Source organism: Melozone crissalis, unplaced genomic scaffold, assembly GCF_028551555.1.
Source record: "Melozone crissalis strain CALT ecotype California unplaced genomic scaffold, PUWL_Pcris_2 ptg000005l_1, whole genome shotgun sequence".
NCBI lineage: Eukaryota > Metazoa > Chordata > Aves > Passeriformes > Passerellidae > Melozone > Melozone crissalis.
Window position 1 is genome coordinate 63,271,990 of NW_026535783.1, and position 25,573 is coordinate 63,297,562.

The 25,573-nt window shown below is 38.1% G+C and overlaps 1 protein-coding gene across 4 annotated transcripts in view; it reads right to left on the reverse strand.

Moving 5' to 3' along the window:
* APC (APC regulator of WNT signaling pathway) overlaps positions 1 to 25,573 on the reverse strand; it is a 92,937-nt gene that overhangs the window by 52,558 nt on the left and 14,806 nt on the right. For 2 of the 4 annotated variants that reach the window (XM_054288746.1, XM_054288730.1), the window contains exons 1-2: positions 18,373 to 18,431; positions 8,035 to 8,187 (exon numbers count right to left, since the gene is read on the reverse strand). The exons of 1 other annotated variant lie outside the window; for it this stretch is intronic. In XM_054288746.1, the coding sequence (XP_054144721.1) occupies positions 8,035 to 8,169 (135 nt within the window). In that variant the 5' untranslated portion in view covers positions 8,170 to 8,187; positions 18,373 to 18,431. Of the gene's footprint in view, positions 1 to 8,034; positions 8,188 to 18,372; positions 18,432 to 25,573 lie in introns of those variants that run through there. One more of the 4 variants, XM_054288738.1, reaches the window with a different exon arrangement.

Here is a 25,573-nt window from a genome sequence, read left to right on the forward strand (position 1 = left end):
GCTTTAAAAGAACTGTAAGTTTAGAGAAGAAAAACAAGGTCTGCTAAGACAGCAGAGCCTGCACTACCATATAAACAACCCCTAAGAACCAGGAGTACAAAAGCGCTGAAAAATCCCAAACCCCTCAACTTTGGCCACAGCCAGAGTGCTGAAAAACCAGTCAGACAAATGAAGTTGACTCATGAGAGTTGGCTGGAAGCTGCAAGGAAACAATGCCAGGACAAGGGCAGATTCAACACAGGCACCACTTTGTGAGGTACACTCCTTGCATAGCAATGAGCAAATGAACAGTGTGCTAGAAGGCTCTCATCACTTGGTGACACATAGGCTAATTATGGAGGGAAAATTTATGTTCAACTGCTTCAAGTAGGAAGTGAAAAAAAGAAGTTTCTTTTACTACAGTTGGTATCCAGGTAAACAGGATTCTTCTCCCAAGAGCTGTAAGCCAGGCATGCACAGACAGACCTAAGATGATGGGAAACAAATAAATACCACAACTGATGGATGCAGTAAAACTGGTAACATGTCTGCAACCCCACAGCAGGATAGTACTGACATTACAGGATGATAACAGAATCACTGAATCACTTAGGCTGGGAAAAATCTTTAAGATCAGCCATTAAAGCTACTACTGGGTTAGTCCTACATGAAACCATGTGCCTCAGTGCCACATCTACACATCCTTTTAATACCTCCAGGGATGGTGACTCCACCACTGCCCTTAGCAGAATGTTCCTGGGCTTGAAAACTCCTTCAGTGAAGAAATTTTCCGTAACATCCAATTTAAACATCCACAGTACAACTTGAGGCCATTTCCTCTTAGCCTGTTCCTTCTTACTTAAGAGAAGGGATCTACCCCCAACTCACCAACAACCTCTTGTCAGAAGTTGTATAGAGTAAGAAGGTCCCCATGAGCCTTATTTTCTCCAGGCTGAGCCTCCCCAGATTCCTCAGCTGCTCCTCATATGACTTGTGCTCTAGACAAGAATCAAGAACAGAATCAAGAGCAAACATCATCCTTAACACTGAGAGAGACCAAACATCTTTCCAAACCAACCTCCTTCCTCTCCAACAGCAGGAACCTTGAGAGGATGCATGAACAAAACCTACTGTTAATTTCTCTTGAATGTCCTCTGCTCAGATTCCCTCTGGCCTTGACTTGCAGACTTCCTAAAACCACATCTCCAGGGGTTCTACCTCCCATGGCAAACACATGATGCAAAACAATCTTCGTTTTGTTTATTTTCCACTGCCTATATCACAATGTTATTTGATGCCCTTAGATCTAGTATTCAGGAAAATTACTAATTCCCTAATAACTTTCCTCATTACATGATTTTTTATTAGAGCTCAACATCCATCCTCTGTCCCTCTCCTTTTCCTGTCTTCACCTGAAAAGTCCCATTTTTATTCAATCATATCACTTAAGGAAGATTTTCAGATCACTTGATTTTTCTGGCACCTAATATGACGTATTCTACTAGGTCGCCCCTGAGGAGGTTGATCAGAACAGAATATAACACTCATCTTCTGGATCAGCATGTATTCATCCTGGCACAATTATAATCATTCTGTTTCCCTACTAATGCCCAGTAATTCCCAATATCAGACCAACTTTGTGGATCCAAACTAAGCATTAACTTGACACTATATGGAAAAGCCCTTTTATTTTTCAGGTATTTAGAGTATCTCTATTACTCTCTCTACACTGTTGCCACATTAATTCAGTCCTCATGGTGTATATAAAGTTAAGGCTCTTGTCTAGAAGCTATGATTCTTTTATGCTTTTGCCATGGAATTTTATTTGCCATGTATTCACTCACTCAACACCAGAAGATTCTTTTGACACTGTTCACATTCCTTTGTTCGTTTTTAGCATTATGAAAATCATCAGTCAAACCCTTCTATCTCTTTTTTCCACATGACTTAAGACTATGTTGAAAAGAAATACAGGTAATGGCAGAAATCTCACTAAGATACTAGTGTTTTTCTTAAGTAAAAAGAAAAAGACTATTTATTCTGCACTTCATTTTCTACCTTTAAGTTGAATAATCATCAAAGAACCAAGAACCTTAAAATTCCAGACAGGGCTACTGAGATATTCTCAGCATACTAGGGAATACTCTTAAGTTCTCTGTGACCAGTTGCTGTGGAGATTTCACAACACTGGTTTTGGTCCATGAAGCAACTATAATCCACCATGTTATATCTGACTTGATCTCTTAGCAGAAATAACAACATACCAGATAACTCAAATCAGAAATCAGATTCTGGAATCCAGTTCTGGAAATAATGCTAATATTCTTATGCGCAATAGGATACACTAAGAAATGCGTATTGTACTACATTCAGAATTCAAATAAAGCATCTCAGGTTATACAGCAGTTTAGTGACTACATGTAGCCTACTCACTAACAGTAATTCCAGATCAAATATATCTATTTTAACATATACATCTATTTTAACATATTTAACATATTGAAACATATTTAACCATTTAATTCTCGTCTGAATGGTTTATTTTCATAGCTTAATGTAATTTTTCAGTTGTGTTTTTCTATATATGCCTTGGCAAAACATCTCACTGCGTGCAATGCCAACCAAATGAAGATAAAATTTAAAAAAGGCAGGAAGCAGCTAAAAACACTCTCCCTTTGCACAGAGATGGAAAAGCGATGTTATTGGACACAGTAAGTATTCGCAGCAAAATGTGTCATTTCTGGTACCTTAGAAGAAAAACTGCTGTTAGACTTCTGGAGATGCTATTGCAAACCTGGGTATGTCTCAAATGTATTCATCTCCCACCTACTTGAGGAAGTACACACACAGACAGATGGAAACTGCATGTGCATATAGCACATGACAATATGTTAAGCAGCATGTATTAGAGGTCTCTGTGAATATGCTGGACTTCAAATTCTAGTTTGCAAGCATACAGCTTACCACAACACATTGAATCAAAAATTGCTGTGCCAATTAGAATATCATCTCCAGTACCTTCTATGCTTTATGATAAGGATCAATAAGCACTGATGATCAGAGACAGCTGATCAGAACAAAACAGGTTTTCAAGGTTAAATATCAAGAAGTGATGGCTACGCAGACTCTAAGACCGCCAAGTGGGGTTTGTCAATTTAAAAGAAAATGGGATCACCTGCTTGCCTGATCAGGGAGACATCTGATAAAAGCAGCTACTCATTCCTAAAGAGAGAATGGCCCAGTAGACATTTAAAAGGAAAATTAGTCAAGGGGCATAACAGATACAAATAGTACCTGAAATCTTACTCCTAAAATTGGGTGTGATTAAGCTACGAGTATGCCTGATGTAAAGCATCAGCACTTCTAAAATTTTTCTTGTAACTTATGACTTAGAGATTACAAAGTGCAGCTTCCATCTCAAAAGAGTACAAGACAGTTGAGATTCTGGAACATTCTGAACATCCATCTTCCCTTTTTTGTAGAAAAACATCGGCTAACAAGGTCCAATCTGCAATCAGCACATTTTCCAGAGTCCCTCTTCTTAAAATGAGTCAAACAAGCTACTCTAGCTGCTAAATTGCTAGTCAATCTGCTATTTCTGATAAGGATTTGTATACTCATTCTTTCCAATATCCATGAAAAGATATAACAGAAAGTTGACTTTGCAGATAAAATACAACTAAATCATATTTAGACATAAAAGTACATTGTAATTTTAATACAATATAAGCTTTTTCACAGTTTTTTCAAAGTCATCATGACACAAGATGAAATTCAGGCCTCATGGCATTTTCTTTGGCAGTGTTTTTACCTTTAACTCTGAGGATTTGCGTATTAATTCATCAACATCCCAAAGTATCCACAACACTGAAATAAATATGGGATATTATACTCTAGAGACTTAATATTCCTTTCACTATCACATAAAATTACCATAGCTTAATATTTTACAAACCCATTCAAAATAAAATTCCTCAAAATAAAATATCTTCATTCTTGCTTTTTTATTTAGTGAAAATATACTTGAATTCAACATAATAGCATCACAAGTTTTATTGCCCAGTTGGCTTATTAGCAGAAGAAACTCAAAACACCATCAATGTGAAAAACAAATCACTCTCTGGATCTGCAATGGATATGATAGTAATGAGCTCTCTAGGACTTCGCCCTTTAAACATTAATTCTTCAAACATGCAAACTAAATAAAAACAAAACAAAAAAAAACCCCACAGAAAATAATGAAAACTAAAATATTTATATGAAGAAAATTATCTGCCTAAACACCACCCTCCACAACACACAAATGAACAGCTCATAATTTTCTGAAAAGAGTTTAACCACTACCATGTTTCTTTATAGTGTATATTTATCTGATTAGAGCACTTCTCAAAAAAAATCAGCATATCGGAATCACCTCTAGCAACAGTCTTTTTATTTTTGATACATGTCAACACAATATAGAAGACACTGAATCAATTGAAAAGCCGTATGCAGAATAAAATTTTAAGTGCACTACATGAAAACAAAAGAAACAATGTCTTGCTCACAGAGCATCACATATACTAAAAATGGCTTTCTTACACATGATATCATGAATTACTGGTTTACTACAAAATCAAAGCACTCAAATATTGAGTGAGCAAATCAAGCATGATGTCACTCTTAAGTGATTTCTGGAGGTTAAGGTGAACATACCAGCTCCACCCCAGATTTTATATGGCGAGAAATGCTGATATTATTTGGCTATGACATTAAAAATAAATAAATAAATAAATAAATAAATAAATGCCATCCTTATAGAGAAAAATACTAGTCTCCTACAAGAACCAGGCAGAAAAGTCTCACAAAAAGTCTTTTGCAAATGTGGGAGACACGTAGGGATATGCACAAACTAGTACAGCTAACACTGGATTACTTCTTGTCTCTCCGTGAATTTTACAGGTTTTGAATTCAGATAAAACTGTTAATATTTTTTAAAATCTGTCCTTAGTCTGTGTTTTATGCAGTTACTCTTACATCTAGATACTGACACCATTTTTCTTTATTTATGGTCCAACATTGTTATTTCATTGACCATCAAACAGGGTATTTGTTGATTCAGAGAGAAACTTTTATCATACCAAACTGCTGTATTTCATCTGACAGTAACCCAATAAAAACAACTGAATTTCCCAAGTTAGTCATAATACTGAGGGATTTCTTTTGTTTAAACAGTTAATCCCTAGGACAACACAAATTAAAAAACAAAGTGGAGATTGTTTTACTGATCATTTTGCCACCCCCCCATTATCACATTTCTCTTTGTTTACCCATCATGTTTTCTGGTCAGCAAATGGAGTTTTTACTTTTAAACAAGAGATTTAGCTTTAAACAGGAAGCATTCAGAAATAGTTCTTATATAGGTCAGTAGTAGTTTGTAATAAATACATGTGCAAGATGAGCTCATGTTAAGCTTTTAATTCCCATACGATTACCTTATAATTCTGAAATGAATGGATTATAAAGATGGGGCACACTTACACAATGTTTTAACACTGTTGCTTCCAAAATAAAATTCTTTAAATATTGTCTTTAAAATGCCCTTCCTAACTACTGCCCTTCACAACTGATTAAACAATATAAAGAAATGAGGACACGAACAAAGCGGGACTCCAAAGAATCAGTGTGAGATGTCTCTGCACTGGGCCACAGACCAAAATTCACATTGCAAGAAGAGGGATGTTTGCCATGGAGCCACAGCTTGTCTTCCCCACTGCTGCTCCCTTGCTAATATCTGGGATTTCACTTGGCAGGATGTGTTACAAGGGCTCTGTGACAGTTCTGTGCTCCCAAAGGACCATTTTTTCCAAGACATTTGGGAAATTTTTTGACTGCATATATCATAGCCAAATGGCTTCCAATCCTGACTGCTCTTGTTCTGCTAATAACTTTGCTTGTAATTATCCCTAATTATGGCACTGGAACTGTACAAACCATGTAGCTTCTTTCAGTGCAAAAAAAGCCAACACATACTTTCTCCAAAAGCCTACAAAACTAAAATTATCTTCCAGTTTAAGAGAATCCTGCGATTATCCCAATCAAACTGTACCCACCTACTCCAATCTGACCCCAAGATCATTCCCACACCATCCTTCAAGTTTTAGTCAAATCAAAACTATGTTGTGACCCTTTACAAAGAAAAGGGTCTGAAACAAACAGGGGAAAGACATGACTTCTTAGTTCAGGTGCAGGAGCAAATACACCGGAGGAATGAATCCATGATTTCCTAATAGAACATGGTTTGTAAAAAAAAAAAAAAAAAAAAAAATCTAATTAATCTGAACAATCTCTTCTCCACCCATTCCCCAAAACGAACAGAAACATACTGAGTTTGATATTTGAGGTTTGTGTTACAATCCTTAGATCTAGAAAGGAACTTTAGGACAAAAAAAAAATGAGACCTCTACTCTGCATATGTTCATAAGCACAGAGGAGTGCAATAGAGCCACTTTCTGTTTGGTAGTCTGCCAGATTTAATGTAAGAACAAAAAGCCATTCCACATCCCAAATTAATGCCCCAGAGACCAGCTTGTACAGCTGGACTGGCTTTAGGTCACTGGAAATTTAATCATCTGCACAAAAGCTAGAAAAACCTCAAAGAAACAACCAAAACCCAAAACACCTGTATGTGGATAAAGAAGAGGGAAAAAAGACATTTCCCTCTTTTACTCTTTTTTTGTAAAACTAGCAGTAAGATCATCTGTCCTGTTCTTCCCTACCTTAATTTAGACTGCAATGACAAGGAGTGTAAGGGAGTTACTAATAAATTTGTTGTGATATTATCTTAAGAAAAATAATATAAATGACAGAATTAGTTTTCAGACATGTAACTCAGCAAATGAACATTTTTTCTGCAGCTGTTAATGACAACCATTTCAAGTACGTGGTGTAAAGAACTATAGTATCCTTTTAATTTAGGTAGCAAAATCGATTTCATTTTACACTGCAATGCAATGATTAAATGTATCTGAAATATCTATGCTTTTTTCAAGTGTTGTAACAGTGCTTCAGAAAGCAGAAGAATTTTACTTCTTACAGTGAATTTTTCTTCTTACGGTCTACATGCTGGAGAAGAAAATTGAGTTCAAATATTTTTAATTGCTATACTAATCAAATTACCATATTTTAAAAATTAAACATTGCTTGTAAAGGAACAGTAAGTCTGTCATAAGAAGATCAGCAAGCAAGGAAATGGAGAAAAAAAATTAATTTAAGTTTAATACTTGGAATATGCCTATCCTATACAGGAGTATACAGAGAAATACCAACAATTTCTGAGCCCTTCTACCTGAGGTATCAAAAGCAGACTGGTTTTGCTCCTAGCAGCAGGATTTGTCAGCTTAGGAAGAGTACTGCATTAATGCAGCTCTAAGGCTTGCAAAATTCTGCCTTGTTCACTATCATGGATCACATAGATGCAGCTGACAGTGTATCTTCCCACTGATTAAAATCCATCTAAATTGCACTTGAGCGTAGTGTTTGCTTTTGGATGGGTGGCTTTGAAGGCCTACACTCAGCCAAAAAACACCAGCAGGAACTCATCTGGGTGAATTTTTAAAGTATTAATTTAGGCTTTGGGAAAGATTGGAGAACTTGTGGTATATGTTAAAGAAACTTCTCCTGTTAAGACATTAAATATTGTAATTACAGTAAACCTCCAAATTTTTAAAATTACCTGAAAACACTGAACACCTCCAGTGTTTCCCACATTTTCAAGAGCCAAACAATACTTGCTTTGTCAGCCTTGGTCAGCACTCTGGACTTCCTGCTGGGAAGCACAGCTGTGCTAAAATGGTAGTGCTTATCAGAGCATGCTGGGAGCTGTTTCTAGAAAACAACTTTGAAATTAAAAAATAATAATAAGGAAATGTAGCTTTGATAGCTTTTCCTTTACACAGCCTGGAAAAGGACTTCCATAGGAATCTAAAAGTACACAAAACTCTCTGAGTGATTCCCTGTCCATGACACAACGGGCAGTGACAGAAACCCCACACACAGGCATAGAGCTTGCAATACCTTCATAGTGGATGCCTCGGTTTCCAATTTTGTGAGGTGATTTGAGTTATCCTCTAGCTCTTGCCGAAGGTTGGAGTTCTCCATCTTTAATGCCTCAACTTGCTTTAACAATTGATCATATGAAGCTGCAGCCATCCTGGGCTACCCTCAGCCCTTAAAAAAGTAAGAGAAAATATTAAATTTAAGCATTTTAGAAAAAAACCTTCTCTTCCTTTGTATCTAACCACAAAATCATCTCTCTCTCTCATTTACCACACGTCTTTCTAAACATTTAATTTAAATCCATTGCACCAAAGTGTTAATGACTATAACTAGTGCCAGATCAAGACTTTTTTTCTGTGGGCTTCCATTTGGTGTGCATGATTAAGCAAATGAAAAAAGTTCATTGTCAATTGCATCAGATATTAGGGGAATCTAGAATACATGAAAGAAAATCACTGCATCACACAAAAGCATCTTTACTACTGGCACTTCAGTTGCAACACGGAGAACTAGAGATAATAGACCATATATAGTAATTTTTGGGTAGATAACAAGCATCTTCACACATATCTTAAAGATGCTGCCCACTTATTTTAGGAAACGAACGGTAGTCACAGATGTTCAATGTTCCTAGGAATAGCACACACTCTGAGGGAGACGCTATACGAAAGGAAACCAGTAAATATTGGGGAATTTTTAATTGAAAAAACTCCACATCATCAAATGTAGTAAATATGTAGATATTTTGTAAAAATATCCTTCAAGGCACAAGATTAAAACAAATTTCTTCCGCACAAAGTGGTCATACTGCACCATTTAATTTAAAGTTGAAAGGCTACTCTTGATATCAAGGCATCCCATACTGTTTTCAGAAAAACTGTAACACAGTCCCAGAACACCAGCACAACTGCTTAGCCATTATATAGGAGAAAGTAACAAATACTTCAATTTCCATTATGAGCTACAAACTGTTCCCCACTTTCCAAACCAAAAGCCAGCAGAGTTGTTAATCTAACAACTTAAGTTAACTAAAACATGGCTAATGAAAGTTTGAAGCTCTTCAGAATTAGTGCTATCAGGTTCTTATTAATCAGCCATTACAGAGAAAAAAAGGGAGCCTAGCACTTCACAAAAGACAAGTTACCCTTCCAATGTCATTGCAGATATTTTTTAAATATGTGGCCTGTAACTCAGGGAAAAAAAAAAAAAACAAAACCAATAACATCCCCTCACAGGGCAACATTCTCTTTCATCGTTATTGCAGTATATATACTTTGGAAAAGACAAAACAATTAAAAGCTATTATTTAGCATTTACTTTAACCTGCTTGTGTAACCCCTTGTAAATCATGTTTCCTCTTCCCGATGAAACTCAATTGAATTACCCGGTCGACCAAAAATAAGGTAAAATTATTTAAAAACATTTTAGTTCCTCAGTACAAATTTTGAAAATTCTGTTTAACCTTTCTAAATTTAAACTGAACGAAATGTAAAGGAGAGAGTACACCACTGAAGCAAGGAACAGTAACAAAAGCTGTAGTGCAGTTGATATGACTGGTTTATTTCCTCTCCAAGCACCTGCCACCATCAAAGAAAAAAGAAGACACCTGCCACTTATGAAATTCTGACTTCAATGAATGAAAAGAATCTGTAAAATTTATTTTTCAAAAATTGATCATGCTTTACTGAAGACCTCCTTTTTGAGAAATAAAGGCAATCTGAAATAACTACTCTACAATGTGAATTCTGGGATTTTGGCACCAGGCTGTTTCACCTAAAAGGTTGAGTCTTGTCAAGGAGAGTTGTAGCAAAAACAAAACAAACACACAAACACCAAAAAACCAGTAAGGACAGACTGTTTCTATTTAATGTATGCCTTTATCTATTAAGTAACAATTTCCATTATTATTAAGAAAATTAATAGCTATAGTTCACATTTCAGAACACACAGCATGCACAAGCCCAAAGAAAGGCAGACAGAAGGGAAGAAGAATGGAAACTTTTTCTCATTATTTGTTACAAATTAGCACTATATTGTAATATTGATAGAATGTTTTTACTGAAGTATATCAGTAAAATATATCACATTTATTCATCTACATGTGATTTACAGAAGCTGCCCTGTGCCACACAGGACATGCATTTTGTTTCTAGATAGAGCGTATTTTTCTCCCATTGCTATAATTCATTACTAGTATGAAAGGACAGGTAATAACAAGTAAGTATCCAGTTTTTCCATCTCCAGTCCATTTTTAGGAATTCTAACTTACAGATTTGAAATTTAGAACAGTCAGCCCCATTAACAAGATGTACACACACACAATACATTAAATGGAGAAAAATGGATGAGGGGAGGACTACAAATAGAAATACATAAATTGCATAGCTCTGGTATTTCATATGCATAACAAACCTATGTATATTTTTGCTACATGAGTAAGGATCCTGAAGGAGAGATGAGGTTTGGCTTTCCACCCTTCTAAGTTCCTAAGCTTCCTTTATTCCTGTAACATGAAAGCAGGACATTACTAAGAGACAGTACCCTACCTCAGACTAGGAGTTACTTCCTGATTTATTCAAATGTCAGGCTCTGTGGGTTTTCAGATTAAAAAAAATGTTAGCTAACTACCACAGCCCAGGCACCCCGAAACAATTTTCCCCCCCTGCTAAATAAATGCCCAAAGGAAGGGACATTGTAACCACAGTTGCAACAGAGATGAACAGAAAAACTGTACATAGGTAAGGAGCAGTTTAAAGACATCAACAGGACACGGCAGTTCTGAGAGCCAAATTACTGGGCTGGAGGCAGGCTGTCAGAAAAGTTCCCCCAAAACCAGACTGTGACAGGCATTTTAAAATGTTTTGCGATTGACTTTGGCACAAGAAGTAGCATCAAAACTTGCTCCCATAAATTCACAAGGTTGCACAAGGTCAGAGGGCTCCACATCATACACAATGAATTTGATGAACTGAGAAATAAAGCAGTAGAAAAGGGTGGAATTGCAGAGCATAGCAACACAGGGTCACTCAGAAAGGAATCTCAACCTAGAGCAGTGAAGCCCCTCAGCAGCCAGCCTGCAGGGCACTATGTGCTGCCAATGAGACTGGCACAAGGAGAGCAAACACGATTCCCAGATTTAGGGCAAATAATTTTACAAAGAGGTGGGTAAGAAAAGTGAATTTAAGTGGATGCAGAGAAAATCTGAAGTGATCAGGGGATGACAGAGTATCTTAGAAGAGATTAGCCAAGCAAACCTTGGCTGCCTCAGCACATCAAAGGCTGGAATGACACAGCCATACATTGTTATTAGGGAGCAGAAAACACTGAAGAGGGAGAACAACATTTATGTTAAAACACAATACCGACATAGAACAAATGGGTGTAAATTGGTCATTTATCAACCTAGGCTGGCAACATTAATTAGAACTTGTAGTTCAGTGGGATCCCTGCCAAGCATACTACACAAGGAGCCAGACTTCATGGCTTGAGAAATCCAATCCTAAACTTCCATACAGACAAATGCTGTACTTATTTTTGATATCTCCAAGATATTTGCTTCTTCTTCTGAAATAATACAATGCCAAAGTATTTCACACAAGACACTGTTATTTAATTTCAAAACTGGTGAAACTGACAAAGGTAATGTATGACCACAAAGCAGCTTAGGCTTTCTGATGCTGAACACTGTGTGATCTCTCAGGCACATGATTTGTAGAGTGAAATCACAGGGCTCCATTACACATAAGCTGGTCCATGTATGAGATAAACCCCTCAAAATTAAAATCTGCCTCTCTTCTGAAAATACATTTTTACCAGCTGCCTCAAACTTGACACATGAGATCAGAATTCAGGTCCCAAAATGATCCTAGGATTTATGCTCTGAGTAACAAATAAATATAAATTAAAAATAATTTATAAATTATATATTATAGGTTTTCTAAACACAGAACCCCCAGCATAAATAGAAACTGACTGTACCATTTCATCCCCTTTTTGAAGTTTCTCAGTGGTTAAATTACTAGCCATGAGGAAAGAGTTAAACCCTGGACCCTCTTGGCCAGACAGGCTTCCCAGCCACATCACTCTTCATTTGGAGCAGAATTAACCAGCCCATGGGAAAACAAGGACTACCTCAGACATGGCCCACTAGTCTGAAGCTCCACCACTGCACACGCAAACATGCTCAACACCACTAGTGCCAGAATCAGCTGGTTCAAGAATAAAACATCTCTTCTTTCCCTCTGTAGGAAACCATTATAATGAGGGAGAATGGAGGAGAAGGGAAGAACTCTCACCTCCAGAATCCATTCCACATTTCAGCCAGCCCAAGAGAAAATGCATCACAAATGCAACACAAAACCCACCTTTGTGAAATTCAGTACTATGCTTCAAATCAAGCTCCCTTTCACACTCTTAACTGCATTGTTTCTTCACAAAGTAGTCATCAAAGGCAAGAATAGATCCTGAGTTCTCTAGATTTACTCTGAGAAATAACTGTCTCAGAATGCAGAAAGTTTAAAATTCAATAGCCTCATGTCAGAGACACCCAAAAAATCCAGCTGTGCTACTTCCCTGACCCATATTTCTCATAATTAAGAAACTTCTTCTCCATCTCCTATCAGAGTAAGAGGAAATTGTGACAAGAAATTTCACGCTTTACTGAATCAGCATTTCACATGAATATACATATCAAAAAGGAATTTCAAGCTGGATAGAACTCTTTTATGCATTAAAATCAAAATTAATGAGAAGCCTAAATTTATGCAAACATACTGTTAAGATTTAGATACGCATTTTCCTGTATTAAGAAAACTGCACCAGTAGCCACTGCCCAGACAGGAATTTACATGCAATCATTTTGATCTCAAATCCCAAGTGATAGGAAAAATGTAATGCTCCCTGAAAACTTAGAATTTCTGAATTGATCAGAGCCACCTTCTTTGAATTCAGCAAGCGTATATACTCAATAGGCCCTGAAGAGGTTCTACTTAAGAACCCCAACAATTTGCCATATATTAAATCTCCTTATGAAAATATTTCAGAGTCCTATTATTGCTTTTATCCATAAAATCTATCAACATTACCATCACACTACTACCACCAGCAAGCAGATTTACTCCTAAACTCTGTAACTCAGATTTTTCACAATGTTGCTTATCTTAATGTAACAAATTCAACTTTACACATAGATACAATGCATCTTCATGCTTATATCTTTGATCTTTTTGATCTTTGTATCCAAATTCTGAAATTTTTTTGTATCTACATTTAAATATTTTTCTAGTCCAAACTTCATGACTGTATAATTTAGTAAGGCTGGAAAGGACCATCAGCTCAGATTTCTTTCTGCATCCACAAATTCTATGCAACTCTTCAGTCCAGAGCCCGGGATCTCATGCTTGTTATTCTTTACCATTCTGCCAATTTTTGTCATTCATTTATAGGAATGTGTCTAATGGGGAATTGTTTCTCCAAGGGCACACTACACTGAATTCAGGGAGGAAATGCTGACACTGTCATGATATTTTTCCAATTAGTTACTCTAAACCCCCTTTAAAAACAGATTATTTTAAAGCACTAGGCCTAGGGGTTCTGAGAAGCAGTGGTTGTGGCTAGTGGCAGGGAGGGCTGTGCTGGTGCCTTCCCAGCTGTCCGCTCCACCCATCTCCTCACAGTTCCCACCCAGGGAAGAGCTCAGCTGCTCAAGTGGCAGCTGCTAAACCACTGCAGATTACTGCTCGACTGCCAAGGTAATCTGAAATAGGTGTCAGTTTAAGCTTACTGTGCTCGGTCATTAGCCACGATGCTTCAGCAGCTGTTGCAGAGCTATTTCCAAAAGAGGGGCAAGGCTGACAGACAGGGGCAAAAAATCCAGCACAGCTGTTCCAAGCTTGAGTTCCTCAAGTGGACCATTTTCATGCAGCTTCCTTATCTATACAGTCATAAGAAAGAAGTGTGGGGGGGTTTTGCTATTCTTATTTTGAACACATCAAGTCACGCCAATTTGCATTAGTTCAGTTTCTCTGTTGACCGAATACTGTATTGAATTTTCCATTATTTTGTTTAAAGCTTGCCTTCAGATTTTCAGCTCTGGCAAAATATCAGCACTCCAAGTGCTGTGTTCAAGAACTTATCAAAAATGAATATGACTGTGTCAGGGATTGTCTAATCCATTTCAGTATGAGCAAGGTTTCAAGGTTTGCCTATCTAAAAATGTTTATCCTTCACTGGCATTGTCTAATTCTCTCCTTCCCTACTCACTGAAAAATACTCCAATGGACTCAAATCATAAAAGCCCATTATCCTGACTCCCTCCAAATGGCAGAAAAAAATATTTCTGCGTTCTCCAGCATCACACTGAGAAACTATGTTATTTCCATCTGGTGCTAAGTCCATCCTTCACTAAAATGGCCTTTGTTGCCAGCATATTTGATCCTCCTATGCCCATGTGAATTTAAGAACAATCCCCCAAATCTGAGTCAGGAGCAACTGAAAGGAAAGCCATTTTGTTAGGGTTCTCTTCAACTGGGCAATGCGGGCACACAAATATAATGAGCTGTCTGTCAGTGGCTTTGACTGTGGTCAGAGACAACTAAGAAAATACTCAGCCCAGAATGAGAACCGCCCATGAGTGGAGCAGCAGATCTGTTCATGTTCTCATTCACTCTGCTTTAGCACACTTAGGTGATTAGAGATGGAGGAAGGAGTATAAAAAGCAGTCATCACAGAAAACTGCTCTTCATCCAGTTTCTTTCAGCAACAAGGGCTTTGATAACAGAAAATTAATTGCAAGTTATATAACACTACTCTTTTTAATACATTTGAAAAGGATGACATTGAAAAAATTAATAACAAATTACAATCTGAAGATTATGCATACTGTGGATTCCTGGGGTTTTCAACCATGGCAAAAGGTTTTCAACCGAAAGGCAAAGGCCAGATGAAGAGCCATTACTGTTATTAGTTTTCCTAACACAACTTGGTAAAGCATTAGTCCCTTTAAAAGAGGACCACACAATTTTCTCTATACTTCAGTTGCATGAAGAAGATTTTCTTTTTAGTTTTTTTCATGCACTTCTGCATGAAGTGCATATTTTTGTGGACAGCAGACTAAAATAAATGTTAATATACCCAACCTTCCTAAATCCTTTTGAGTGGTAATTGGGTAAAGACTGTGTTTTTGTGTTTAACTCTTCCAGAAATTAATTCATAACTTGGCAAGAGCTTTCAATCCATCATTATATCTTGGGATGCTTCAGTAAATTCAATACTTGGCCTGTACTCACCAACCATGAACAGAAGCATCATCTGTTCATTTTTACCAAAAGTGATAAGTGATCCATGTTCTCAGCATTCCATAAAAGACCATGAGGAGAAGAAATGAGAACACCATGGTCTGAACTCTTGTGTGCCTCATTACACGTCAAGTATGATAAAGGTCAAGTGTGTGTTTGTGTGAAAAACAAAAATAATTTATTGCTTGGAATGCCACTAAAGAATGCTAACAATGAAAAAAACATTGTTATTAATACAAAAAGGAAAATCAAGAAGTCATGTGTTTCAGGCTATGAACTGTCAAGTTCAACTTCTTTACACTGTCAAGAAAATTGCCACTTCTTCCTTTATAATTCAGGGTTGAGAAGTTCCTTAGCTGGTTAGTCATGCTGTATTCAGAATACGACTGTGAAAATTCGAACCATGATTTGCATTTAAATACTATATTGAACACAAACAACTCCAGACATCATTTGAATCATAACTTATATTGGATCAGGAATGATTCATAAGCCTGAACACTCATCCTTCAAGATGATCATCTTTGCAATTCATGACTAATTGAGTATGTCCTCATTGCACATGACTTGCTCTTGTTTACTTTCATATTTCTCGTAATCTTTAAGGATTCAATTCTAGAAAGTTTAAACCATTAAAAAATCTGAGACAGGTATTTCTTTTCCTATTTTATCAGAAAAACTCAAAACAACTAACATGAAATAAATCAGTTATAATTAAAACCATTGTACATACTATAAAAATTCTATTCTATATTATAAAAATAATTTATAATAAATATTTCTCCATCTGGGGCGCACTATCAGGGTCATCTTCAAGGTTCCTTTCAGGACTTTTAAAGACGAGAAGAAGATTTGTCTTGCCGAAAATGTATCAGTACTTGATCACACAGGTGCTGCGTGAATTTTGGAAAACCATGTGGAAACTAGATCTTTGCTGACAATAACTTACCATCCCAGCACACCAACAGTAGTACGGCCTATTTTAAACAGGATTTTGCCACAGTGATAATAAAAGAATTTACCATATGTCATCAACATAATGTTTTACCCACTAAATCAAGATGCATACTGGAATCCAACATAAGAATTTAGAGATCAAGGGAACCAATTGTAGCCATGCGCATTTCTACCTTGTGCTGGCTGTATCATTCCATGCTGATATAACAATGGCAAAGTGTGTCAAGATGTGGCAGAACATTTATCATAACCAAGTATTTTGTACTTCATGGACGACGTTTAGTAAAGTTTGCACCCATAAGTAAATTAAAGTATTATATTGAAAAATGATTTTTAGTCAAGTTATCATTTTAAGAGTGTGACTTACAGAACTACTACAGTGGTTACATAGAATGATACTATTTAAGAGTAAAAAAAGTACAGGAAGAAGCATCACCATAACAATCACCATAATCACTACTGTGCTTATGTCACTCTCTTTCCTAAAAGGAAAAAAGTGGTGAAAACACCTCTGCATCTTCTTTTCTTTTAACATTTAAGCAATTGTAAAGAATACCAAAGCAGAAACATCTACTGTCACCAATTTACCTCTTGAAACCAGTTATTCCAAACAGTAAGTTCTCAAGTGATGTTTTAAGATGTAATATTATCCAAAGCCTCTGTAACTGATAAAACAGGAGATTCATGATTCTAAAAATAACGGTGTATGTATAGAAAATGTTTTGAGGGGATGTAAAAAGCAGGTATTTAAACTGATGCTTTTTGTTATCAAACCTTTTTTGCCCATCACTCTATTTAACAGAACTGAGGAGATGAGCTTTTTATAGTTGCTTCAAGTCTCCTTAAAAATACAGAAGAATCTGGTTCCAGGAAATGTCTTTCAGTATACATGCTTATGTATATTTTCAAAGAACTATAATCTTGACAAAATACTCATAAATCTATTACCTGTATTAGATAACAGAAAAAATTAACCAAATGATAAAAAGACACTAAGGAAAAAAAAATTAAGAAGCATTTTCAACAGAAAAAACAGCAAAGGGTGGAAGAAGTACTTAAAAACGGAAATCTATATCGTGCTATTCACGTATGGACTGAAATTTACTGAAAATACTTCTCTGCACACTAAGAAGCTGTGTGTTTCTTGGTACGCTTTTAAAAGGCATTTTTCAGGGTATGCCTCTCCAAGTCAAAATCGGGCCCTACTGGTCCTCTGAAGAAAATCCAATCAAACGAAAAATGTCCCTTACAGCCCACAGACAAGGTTCTCCATGTGAGTCGATAGAAAGAATACCGTATCTTGACAAGAAACCCGAATAGGATGAAATGATATATGTGTCCTCCAAAAATCGCCACACATTTTTGCAAAAGCAAGGAGCGCTCTGCTAGCAATGACCTAATTACTAGCATAAAAGCTGCGTATCTGACAAAGGGGAAGAAAGGACCCACTGCTTCATACATAATTTATTAAGATTTCCCACAGTATTCAGGTTAAGTCGCGGACCCAAGCACCTCTTTGTGATGTTAAATCAATCTGTGAGAAGTCAGCGGATCCCAGGGCGCGCTGAGGGCGCAGCGCTGCCCCCCGAGCGCTCCCGCCGGCCGCCCACCCGCGCGTCCCCCGCGCTGCGGCAGCGGAGGCGCCGCCGCCGCCCGTCCCTAACAAAGCCGGGCCGGTGCCACCCGCAGGCAGCGCCTCGCCGCCCCGCGAGGAGCACCTCCACGGCTCTGCCCGCACCGAGACCCCTGCCCGCCGCCGCTCCCCCTCCTCCTCCCGCTCCTCCCGGCCCCGGAGCCCGCGCAGGGGTTGCGCAGGGCTTTGTGCCTCCGGCCGGCGCGGCGCACTGCGCTCGGTCCCGCCCGCGGCGGCGCCTCGCCGCGCCCGCCCGTCCCCGCGGCTCTGGGGCTCCCCTCCCCGCCGCGCTAAAGCCCTTTCGCGCAGCCCCGGTTTTTTTGGTTTTTCTTTTTGGTTTTCGTGGGGAGAGGGGTTGCTTTTTTTTTTTTTTTAACCCGCGAAACAGCTTCCTCCCCCCTACCCCTGCCCGTCCCGGGCGCGGTGAGCCTCGCCCGCGCGGGAAGCCGCCGCCGCCGCCGCCGCACTTACCCCATGGCCGCGGCCGCCGCGCCTCCATCCCCGCGCCAGCGCCCGCGCCCAGCCCCGCCCGCGCCACCGGCTGTGCCAGCGCCGCGCGCACAGCGCGGCCCCGCGGGTCACGTGCGGCGCAGCCAATGGCGCGCGCGGCCGCCCTCGCCCCGCCCCGCCCCGGGCGGAGCTTCGCGCGCGGCCCCGGGCGCGCCCCCGGCGCAGCCCGAGCGCCCGGATACCGAACCCGCGTCGCGCGAACCCGCCCGGGCGGCACCGCTGCCTCTCAACCCGCCCGCCGAAACACAACATTTAACAATTCTCATGTAGAAATGAAACGAGGTTCTGCGTGTAGTAGCATTAAAGCAGGCGAGGCTCACCCAGAAATAAACTGAGACATTGCTTATTAAAAAGGCAGCAGGAAGCGTGTCCTTCAAGGGCATCTCAGATTTCTCTGCGGTTCAGTAAATCATTGTTTCCATGTGCTTTTCAGATATGAAGTTGTAACTGCTACTTGGTAGCTTAATAACAAATCAAATATATTTAACATTTAAGCGATGTTAAATCAGAACAATAAGTACCAGTTGAAAAAAAAAATCTAAAAGACAAATGAATTTATGAAAGAAATCAATTTATGAAACTATTTTATAATCTCCTTTCAGAAATTATCTCTCTCCAAGGGTAAGGATGTAACAATGTGGTCATAAGGATGACTTAAAACCTCACAGAAGCACACTACTGAAATCCAAGAGACGGCAGAAATTAAGCCATATTTCAGCTGCGTTTTTTCATTTTAAAAAACAATTATCTATATAGCAGGTACTATAGGAATCTTTAAAAAAAACCTTTTATATCAAAGTCAGCTTTGCAGAAACAGCACAGTATTCAACCTTTAAAATCCCCTAGAATGATTCAAGAATAGATCTATGAGCAGTGCAACCCATTTCAACAAAATAGGGCATGATAGAAGACATCTGAAAAGGTGCAGTGGTTCCCCATCCAGAGCAGAACAATGCCCCTCCCTGTGGTCTGTTACATAAATTATGACATTATATGCTTATACAAGGGATATAGGGGTAGGTAAGTCATTAAAACCATATGTCCTGATATGCCTCCTTATAATCCTTCATTTGGCTTATAATAATCTTTTTGATTTGCATGAGACAAGCAAACATCCCTCGTGGTTGGGATGAGATTAAACTACAGGCACTGCAGGCCTGTGCATGCATGCGAGCAATTGCACCACACATTACTTAAATGCTACTAATTTCATTTCAGCTGTTTCCTCATACCTCCTTTTTCCAATCAGAGAAGGCAACAATCCACACTCAGAAAAGATGCCCTTTACCAGATAACCTCAAACCCTTTCACGATTAAGACGTGTGACACGTCATCTGCTATCTTCAGGATACTTTTGCACAAAATTCTCTATAACTTCACCACTCAGGCTAACTGCAGAGGTACTGCCATTCCAGCTGTTATGGTAAAACACTTTAAGCCAAAGTTGAGTGGGCCATTAGTTAAGAGTGTTTCAGGCTTTATGATTTTTTGCTATAAAGCTTCTATTAATTACAGTAATCATTGATATCCTTTTTTATGGTGGTTTATGGTGGTTTATGATCCACTTGATTCCACTTCACAGCAACAAAGTTTATCCTATCCTACTGTAACAAATTGTCACAGTACTCCTAACAGTTCGAATTTTAGAACCCAGCTAGTCATTCGACCTAAAGCCTTCTTACTTGATATCTTAGTGATACACACCACCTCAGAAAAGCAAACCAAAATGCTCTCAGTTGTTATTGTAAAGCTCTCTCCATCCTAAAATTCTTTATGTTAGTATAAGCATACATTCAAATAAATACAGACACCACTCAACACCTTCGTTATCAGTTAGCAAATTGTTGCAATAGGAGTTGTAGCTTAATAACAAATCAGAATACTCCAGTAATAGTTTTAAACCTGAAGAGTGGCAAGTGTTCAGAAGTGGCAAGTGCCACACAGCCTGGAATGACGATGTGTGCAAAGATTACACCAGAGAACCAAAGAAACTGAAATACTACGTACTTTAAAACTAAATTCCATAATTAAAAGTGAAAAACTATGCTTTGAGAAGTAATTTTCTAGAACCCAAATCAGATGTACTAGAGATGGAAGGCTACATAATGTATTTATTTACGCACACCATAGTGCATTTTCGGCAGGTCTGAAAAACTAACTGTAGTTCCCACTATATAAAAAGATTTTTGCTACTCCTGGTACTCGTTAATACTTTTTGAGTCTGGGAGTCACAACCTGAGCAAATTCACTATTCTGTAGCCTGAAGTCCTACATTTATTTGCAGAACAAGCAGAAGCACAAATTCTTTAATGCTTTCTGCCAAGATGACAGCTGAGTGGGAGGGAAAAAGCCTTCCCTTCCTCCCTCATTGTAATGCCCATTCTGTTATGATTTCATAAACATGGCAGCTTACGGTGTCTGTGTCACATGTACTTGTCTCTGCAGCAATATCCAGTATAAAGTCAAATTCAGTTTAATAAACAGCATGCTTTGACCCTTCCCATATTGCATCTTTCAGTGGTGTCAAACCACTGCTATACAGGTGAATATATTCCCTCAAAAAGTGCTTTCTATGTGCAGTGCTGGATTTTCTTAATAAAACTGATACCAACAAAACACTGTTTGAGAAAAAAAAAAAAAAGGTCAGGCTCTCAGGAAAAAAGAAAGGAATTTTACAGGAAAAAGTCTTTAGACTAAGTTTATTTTTGGCTAGTTATTTTCTATCTGGCAGATGGAACAAGATGACTTTCATTCCTTGAAAGAAACCATTAACAAGACAGACTTAGCAACACCTGCAAGATATTACATAAACCTCCCCTTTTAAATCTATCAGTAGACTCAAATCTCTGCATGAATCCATGTAAGCTATCAAATTCAAAGGACAAAAAATTTTAGTATCCAAAGATACCTGTTCAGTTTCAAATTACTTCTATGATTTTGGACAAGATCCCTGCAGCCTACTCAGCCCAGCATTCTCAAACAGTAAGATGGGAATTTGGGCTCAGAAATGGAATCAACAGTATTTTTAGGCAATTTTTGACACAACCTCTATGGTGTTTCCCATTGCACATATAAAAATACATTTTGCAACCAAATGAAATTGTCATTAACTGTTACAACCCCTACTAAATAATGCTAATTAGAATCTCTGAGTAGGTTAAGGTCTAAATTTTTAAAAACATAAAGTACATTCCCCAAAGTATCTATTTGCCACATAAAATCACAACTACTAAAACAAAAATTGCATGAGGTTTTCTGGTTTTAGATAGCTGGCTCATAAATCATAATTCTCTCAACCTTTGCAGCCTCACCCTCTGCAGCAATACTCTTCTCTGTGGAAGCTTTTCACTACTTAATATATTTAAAGTGATTGATATTTCATTATTAGTCATTGAACATGCACAGAACTACCTACCTCAGAAACCCTGGGCAGGGAGTGGTTGGGTAATGAACTAAATTCTCCCTCTGGTGCCAAGAACTATTCTGGCATTGCCTGCAAACGTAAAACAATAGTGCTGCTGAGACTTTGCCTTCAGAATTTTCTAGTGCAAGATATAGGCATTGACTTGTATTACACTGCACTTCTTTTAGAAAGATTGTACTTCATAGATTTCATTAACAAAATAAACTGAAGACATTTCACATCTGTTTTACGCAGACCAAAGTTTTTGTCTCCACACAGGACTTGATGACAAATTTAACAGCTGCTGTAACCAAAGGTTGTCTTGTGCCTTTCAAGTTTACATGGGGAAGAAAAAAATCAATTAAGCCGAACATTCTCTTTGTTTCTTATTTTCTTTATTACTTTAGTGAAGGAACATTCATGTCTCTCCCTACCACACAAAGACCAGGTTTCCTCTGAGGCCCGTCCTTACCATGGGACCAGGAACAGTGAAAGTTTGTATATATTCACTTGAGAAAACTCATAACTTGCTCCCATTGGCATTAGTATCACTGTTTTGGCCATTAAGAGCTGTAGCCCTGCTTTCTCCATCAAAATTCTCTCATATATATTGCATATTATTTTCCCAACTACAGGAACTTCCAACTATGAGCACTAGAAAGGTGATCAGAAGTTTTCCTGAGGATCAAGAACCTAAAGGACTGCCTTTCTCATGCACACGCATAAAGAATGAAGAAAATAACTCTGTCATTGTTCCCAATGCATCATCCAGAACATATGCAGTAGTCCTGCAAAACCAGGAATCTTTTGTACTGAGAACAGATTTTTTACTATACTAATGTACTAAATTACACGTTGGTGTTTTTTTTTTTCCCCCAGGAAGCTGTGCTACCAGTTCCTGAACCTCAGAAGATTTTTCCACAAGCAATGACAAGGTCTGTCTTTCCTTGTCTGTGGGGTCAATTAATTACACCACAGATGTGCACCATAAGCTAAATGAGAAAAGCAGAAAATGCATGCTGTTTAGCTATTTCATAACTAAGTCAGAGGTACAGAAATACATTACTTGCTCTTTAAATCCTTTACTATTTAATGCTCTCTACTGTTTGCCAATTCCTAACTTTTGTCCAGAAGTAGTCTGCTCTCTGGGGCATCTCCCACTCATATTTTCTTCCCTCTCACTAAGTTTTTCCATCTGCATGAAACTTTCTTGCTCTAAATTAGAAAAAAAAAAAAAACAAACAAGGAGAAATACTGCTTCCTTTCTCACATCTGTTAGCTCTAGTGTGGAGCCATAGCCCAGGCTGCAATATTAGTCACATTTTCTAAAAACAGTAAAGCAATAATGAAGAGTTTCTTCAGAAAACCATTAATCCACTGTATTTCACCACCCACTCCTCTATCTCAGCTATATAATAAACATCACCTGACAAAACTTTGTGTCACATTACCTATGATTTCCTCCTCCACTAATTAAGAATATCACACTGTCCTGGCATTATATCACTTCACTTCCTCTGCTGTAGCTCTTTCAGGCTTGTTAGGTAGTTTACTGTATCTGCATCTTGTAATTTTCACTTCTTGCTTCATGGATGGTGCTTATTCAATCCACTAAGTGGCTCAACCTTTGAAGAAATTTGGAAGCTGATTTTAGAGATGTGAGCTAGGAATCTTTGTCTGTAATCTGCAGAAAGTGAGTTCACAGTGACCAGACAAAGAGCTGACTTTCAAGTGTAGCTTAGCCCACTGACCAGGCTGTGTTGGTATGTATATATATAACACACACATTATAACTTCTTATCTGGCCAGTTTGAAAACTTGTAATTGCACCTTTTAGCCCATCTGTAATTCTGTTTCAGTAGTCTGTTAATAGTATTGAAGGCCAAACATCTTAATATAAAAGCCCTTGGTCAGCATACCTCAGGGATACTCTGGTGATTATTTTTCAGATGAAAGATTATTCCCAGAGGTCGTTTTTCAGTAATACATACTTTTTATCTTTTCTCCACTGGAGCCATAGACTAGAAAAATATGTTTAAAGAAAGATAAAAACCAGTATATTTTCTTATGTTTCTTGGGAAGCTTCAGACTCTGGATCTGTCTGATGGCAGAACTGCTCTGAGTGCACACTTGGAACATTTACTTGCAGTGGCCTGGATTGCAAGATAAACCCCTATTTTGCTGCTTCTTCATACTCAGCATTAACCATAAGAAGTCGCAGTACTCACATGACACATGGATGGCTGCATGTGCAAGTGGATGTCTTGTTACACTGTGGTTGACAGAGGTCCCTGCTAAAAGATGGATGCTACATGGTTATGTAAGCTTTATAGTGACCAGGAGCATCCCAGAATTCTACACTACTCTGACAAATGGAAGCTCTATCAGTAGAATATTTACTTTTTTCTTCGCAATCTTTTTTTCAGTCCTCCCTTTGTTTGGTTTGAACCAGATGTTCTTAATGCAAGAGCTGATTTCTTGTAAGCATTCTGACATTTTAGTGGTAATAAATCAGTTAGCTGAAGGTCATCTATTTAGTTAAAGGTCATCAACACATTTTTTGCCAATGGTATTGAAAAGGAGGAAAAGTAAATTTTTGTGGAATCCTGTAAGCAATGACCTTTTCCAAAAAACGTACGTTAACCATGACCATTCTCCAAGTCTGTTAAGATTTAAAAAGTTCCAGCTAGACACAAGTTTTTTAAAGCCCACTGCATTAAGAAAGGCTGTGACAAGATCTAGAAACACAAAGTTCTTGCTAAGTCATGGCTGTGAGTTCTTTCACCATAATTATAATCTTTTGAACACTTAAAATTAAGGCTCAAGCCTTAGAGGCTCTTAGCTACAACAGGACAACTGTATCAAATCAATCTAGAAAAACTATCATTTACAAGATAAAGTGCTAGCAAGGCATCTCAGGACACATACATCATACTCAGATATATAAAAAAATTCCATATTTCAGTACATAAAAGTAATTACTAGGGAGTTTGAAGAAAGACCACAAATAAAAATGGCTTGTCAAGGAAGATTTATGCTGTATGGTTTAAGGAGTACAACTTAGCTGGTTTAGAAAAAGGTAGGCTTATTTTTTATCACTGTTTACTGAAAATATTTTCAAGTGTCACAAGTTTAAAAAGATCCATCAGCACAGATCAGAAAAACTGGAAATTAATTTCTCAACATTACTGCAGTTAATCAAATCACAGAAGTTCAGTAGGAATTAAGCCGACAAGTTGAGACAAGGTATTTCAAAAACTACCAATTTTTACTGCTCTACAGCTTCTAATGTAAGGATCACACTGAACAGTGCTGGAACCCACTGCAGGTCTGAAATACATGAAAGTTCACGATTCAGTTAATACAGAATTTAATTCCTTGCAGTGTGCATATACTCATAAGGTCTTGGAACAATTATAATCAAGTCTCACACCACCGAGATCGAGCTGATTGCTTGGTAAGGTTAAGAAAGAAAATCCCCCAGCTCGTTTCTTGGGACTAATACAGAACTTCTCCATTAATTGATTTCAGTAAATGCAAAGATCAGCTGCTGTGGGAGGCAGCACTCCTGCAGAAAGAAGAAAATTAACTCTATCTCAGCTGAAAACCAGGACAAGAATGGACTTGCGCTCTCAGGTAGCACAACCCTCCAAGACACCTGGCCAACATGCAATTTTTCTGCACACTGCCATATTAATCACTGCAAATAATGATTCATCTCATATTTTTGGGTTAGCTCTTGTTTTGGAAGCATTTTTA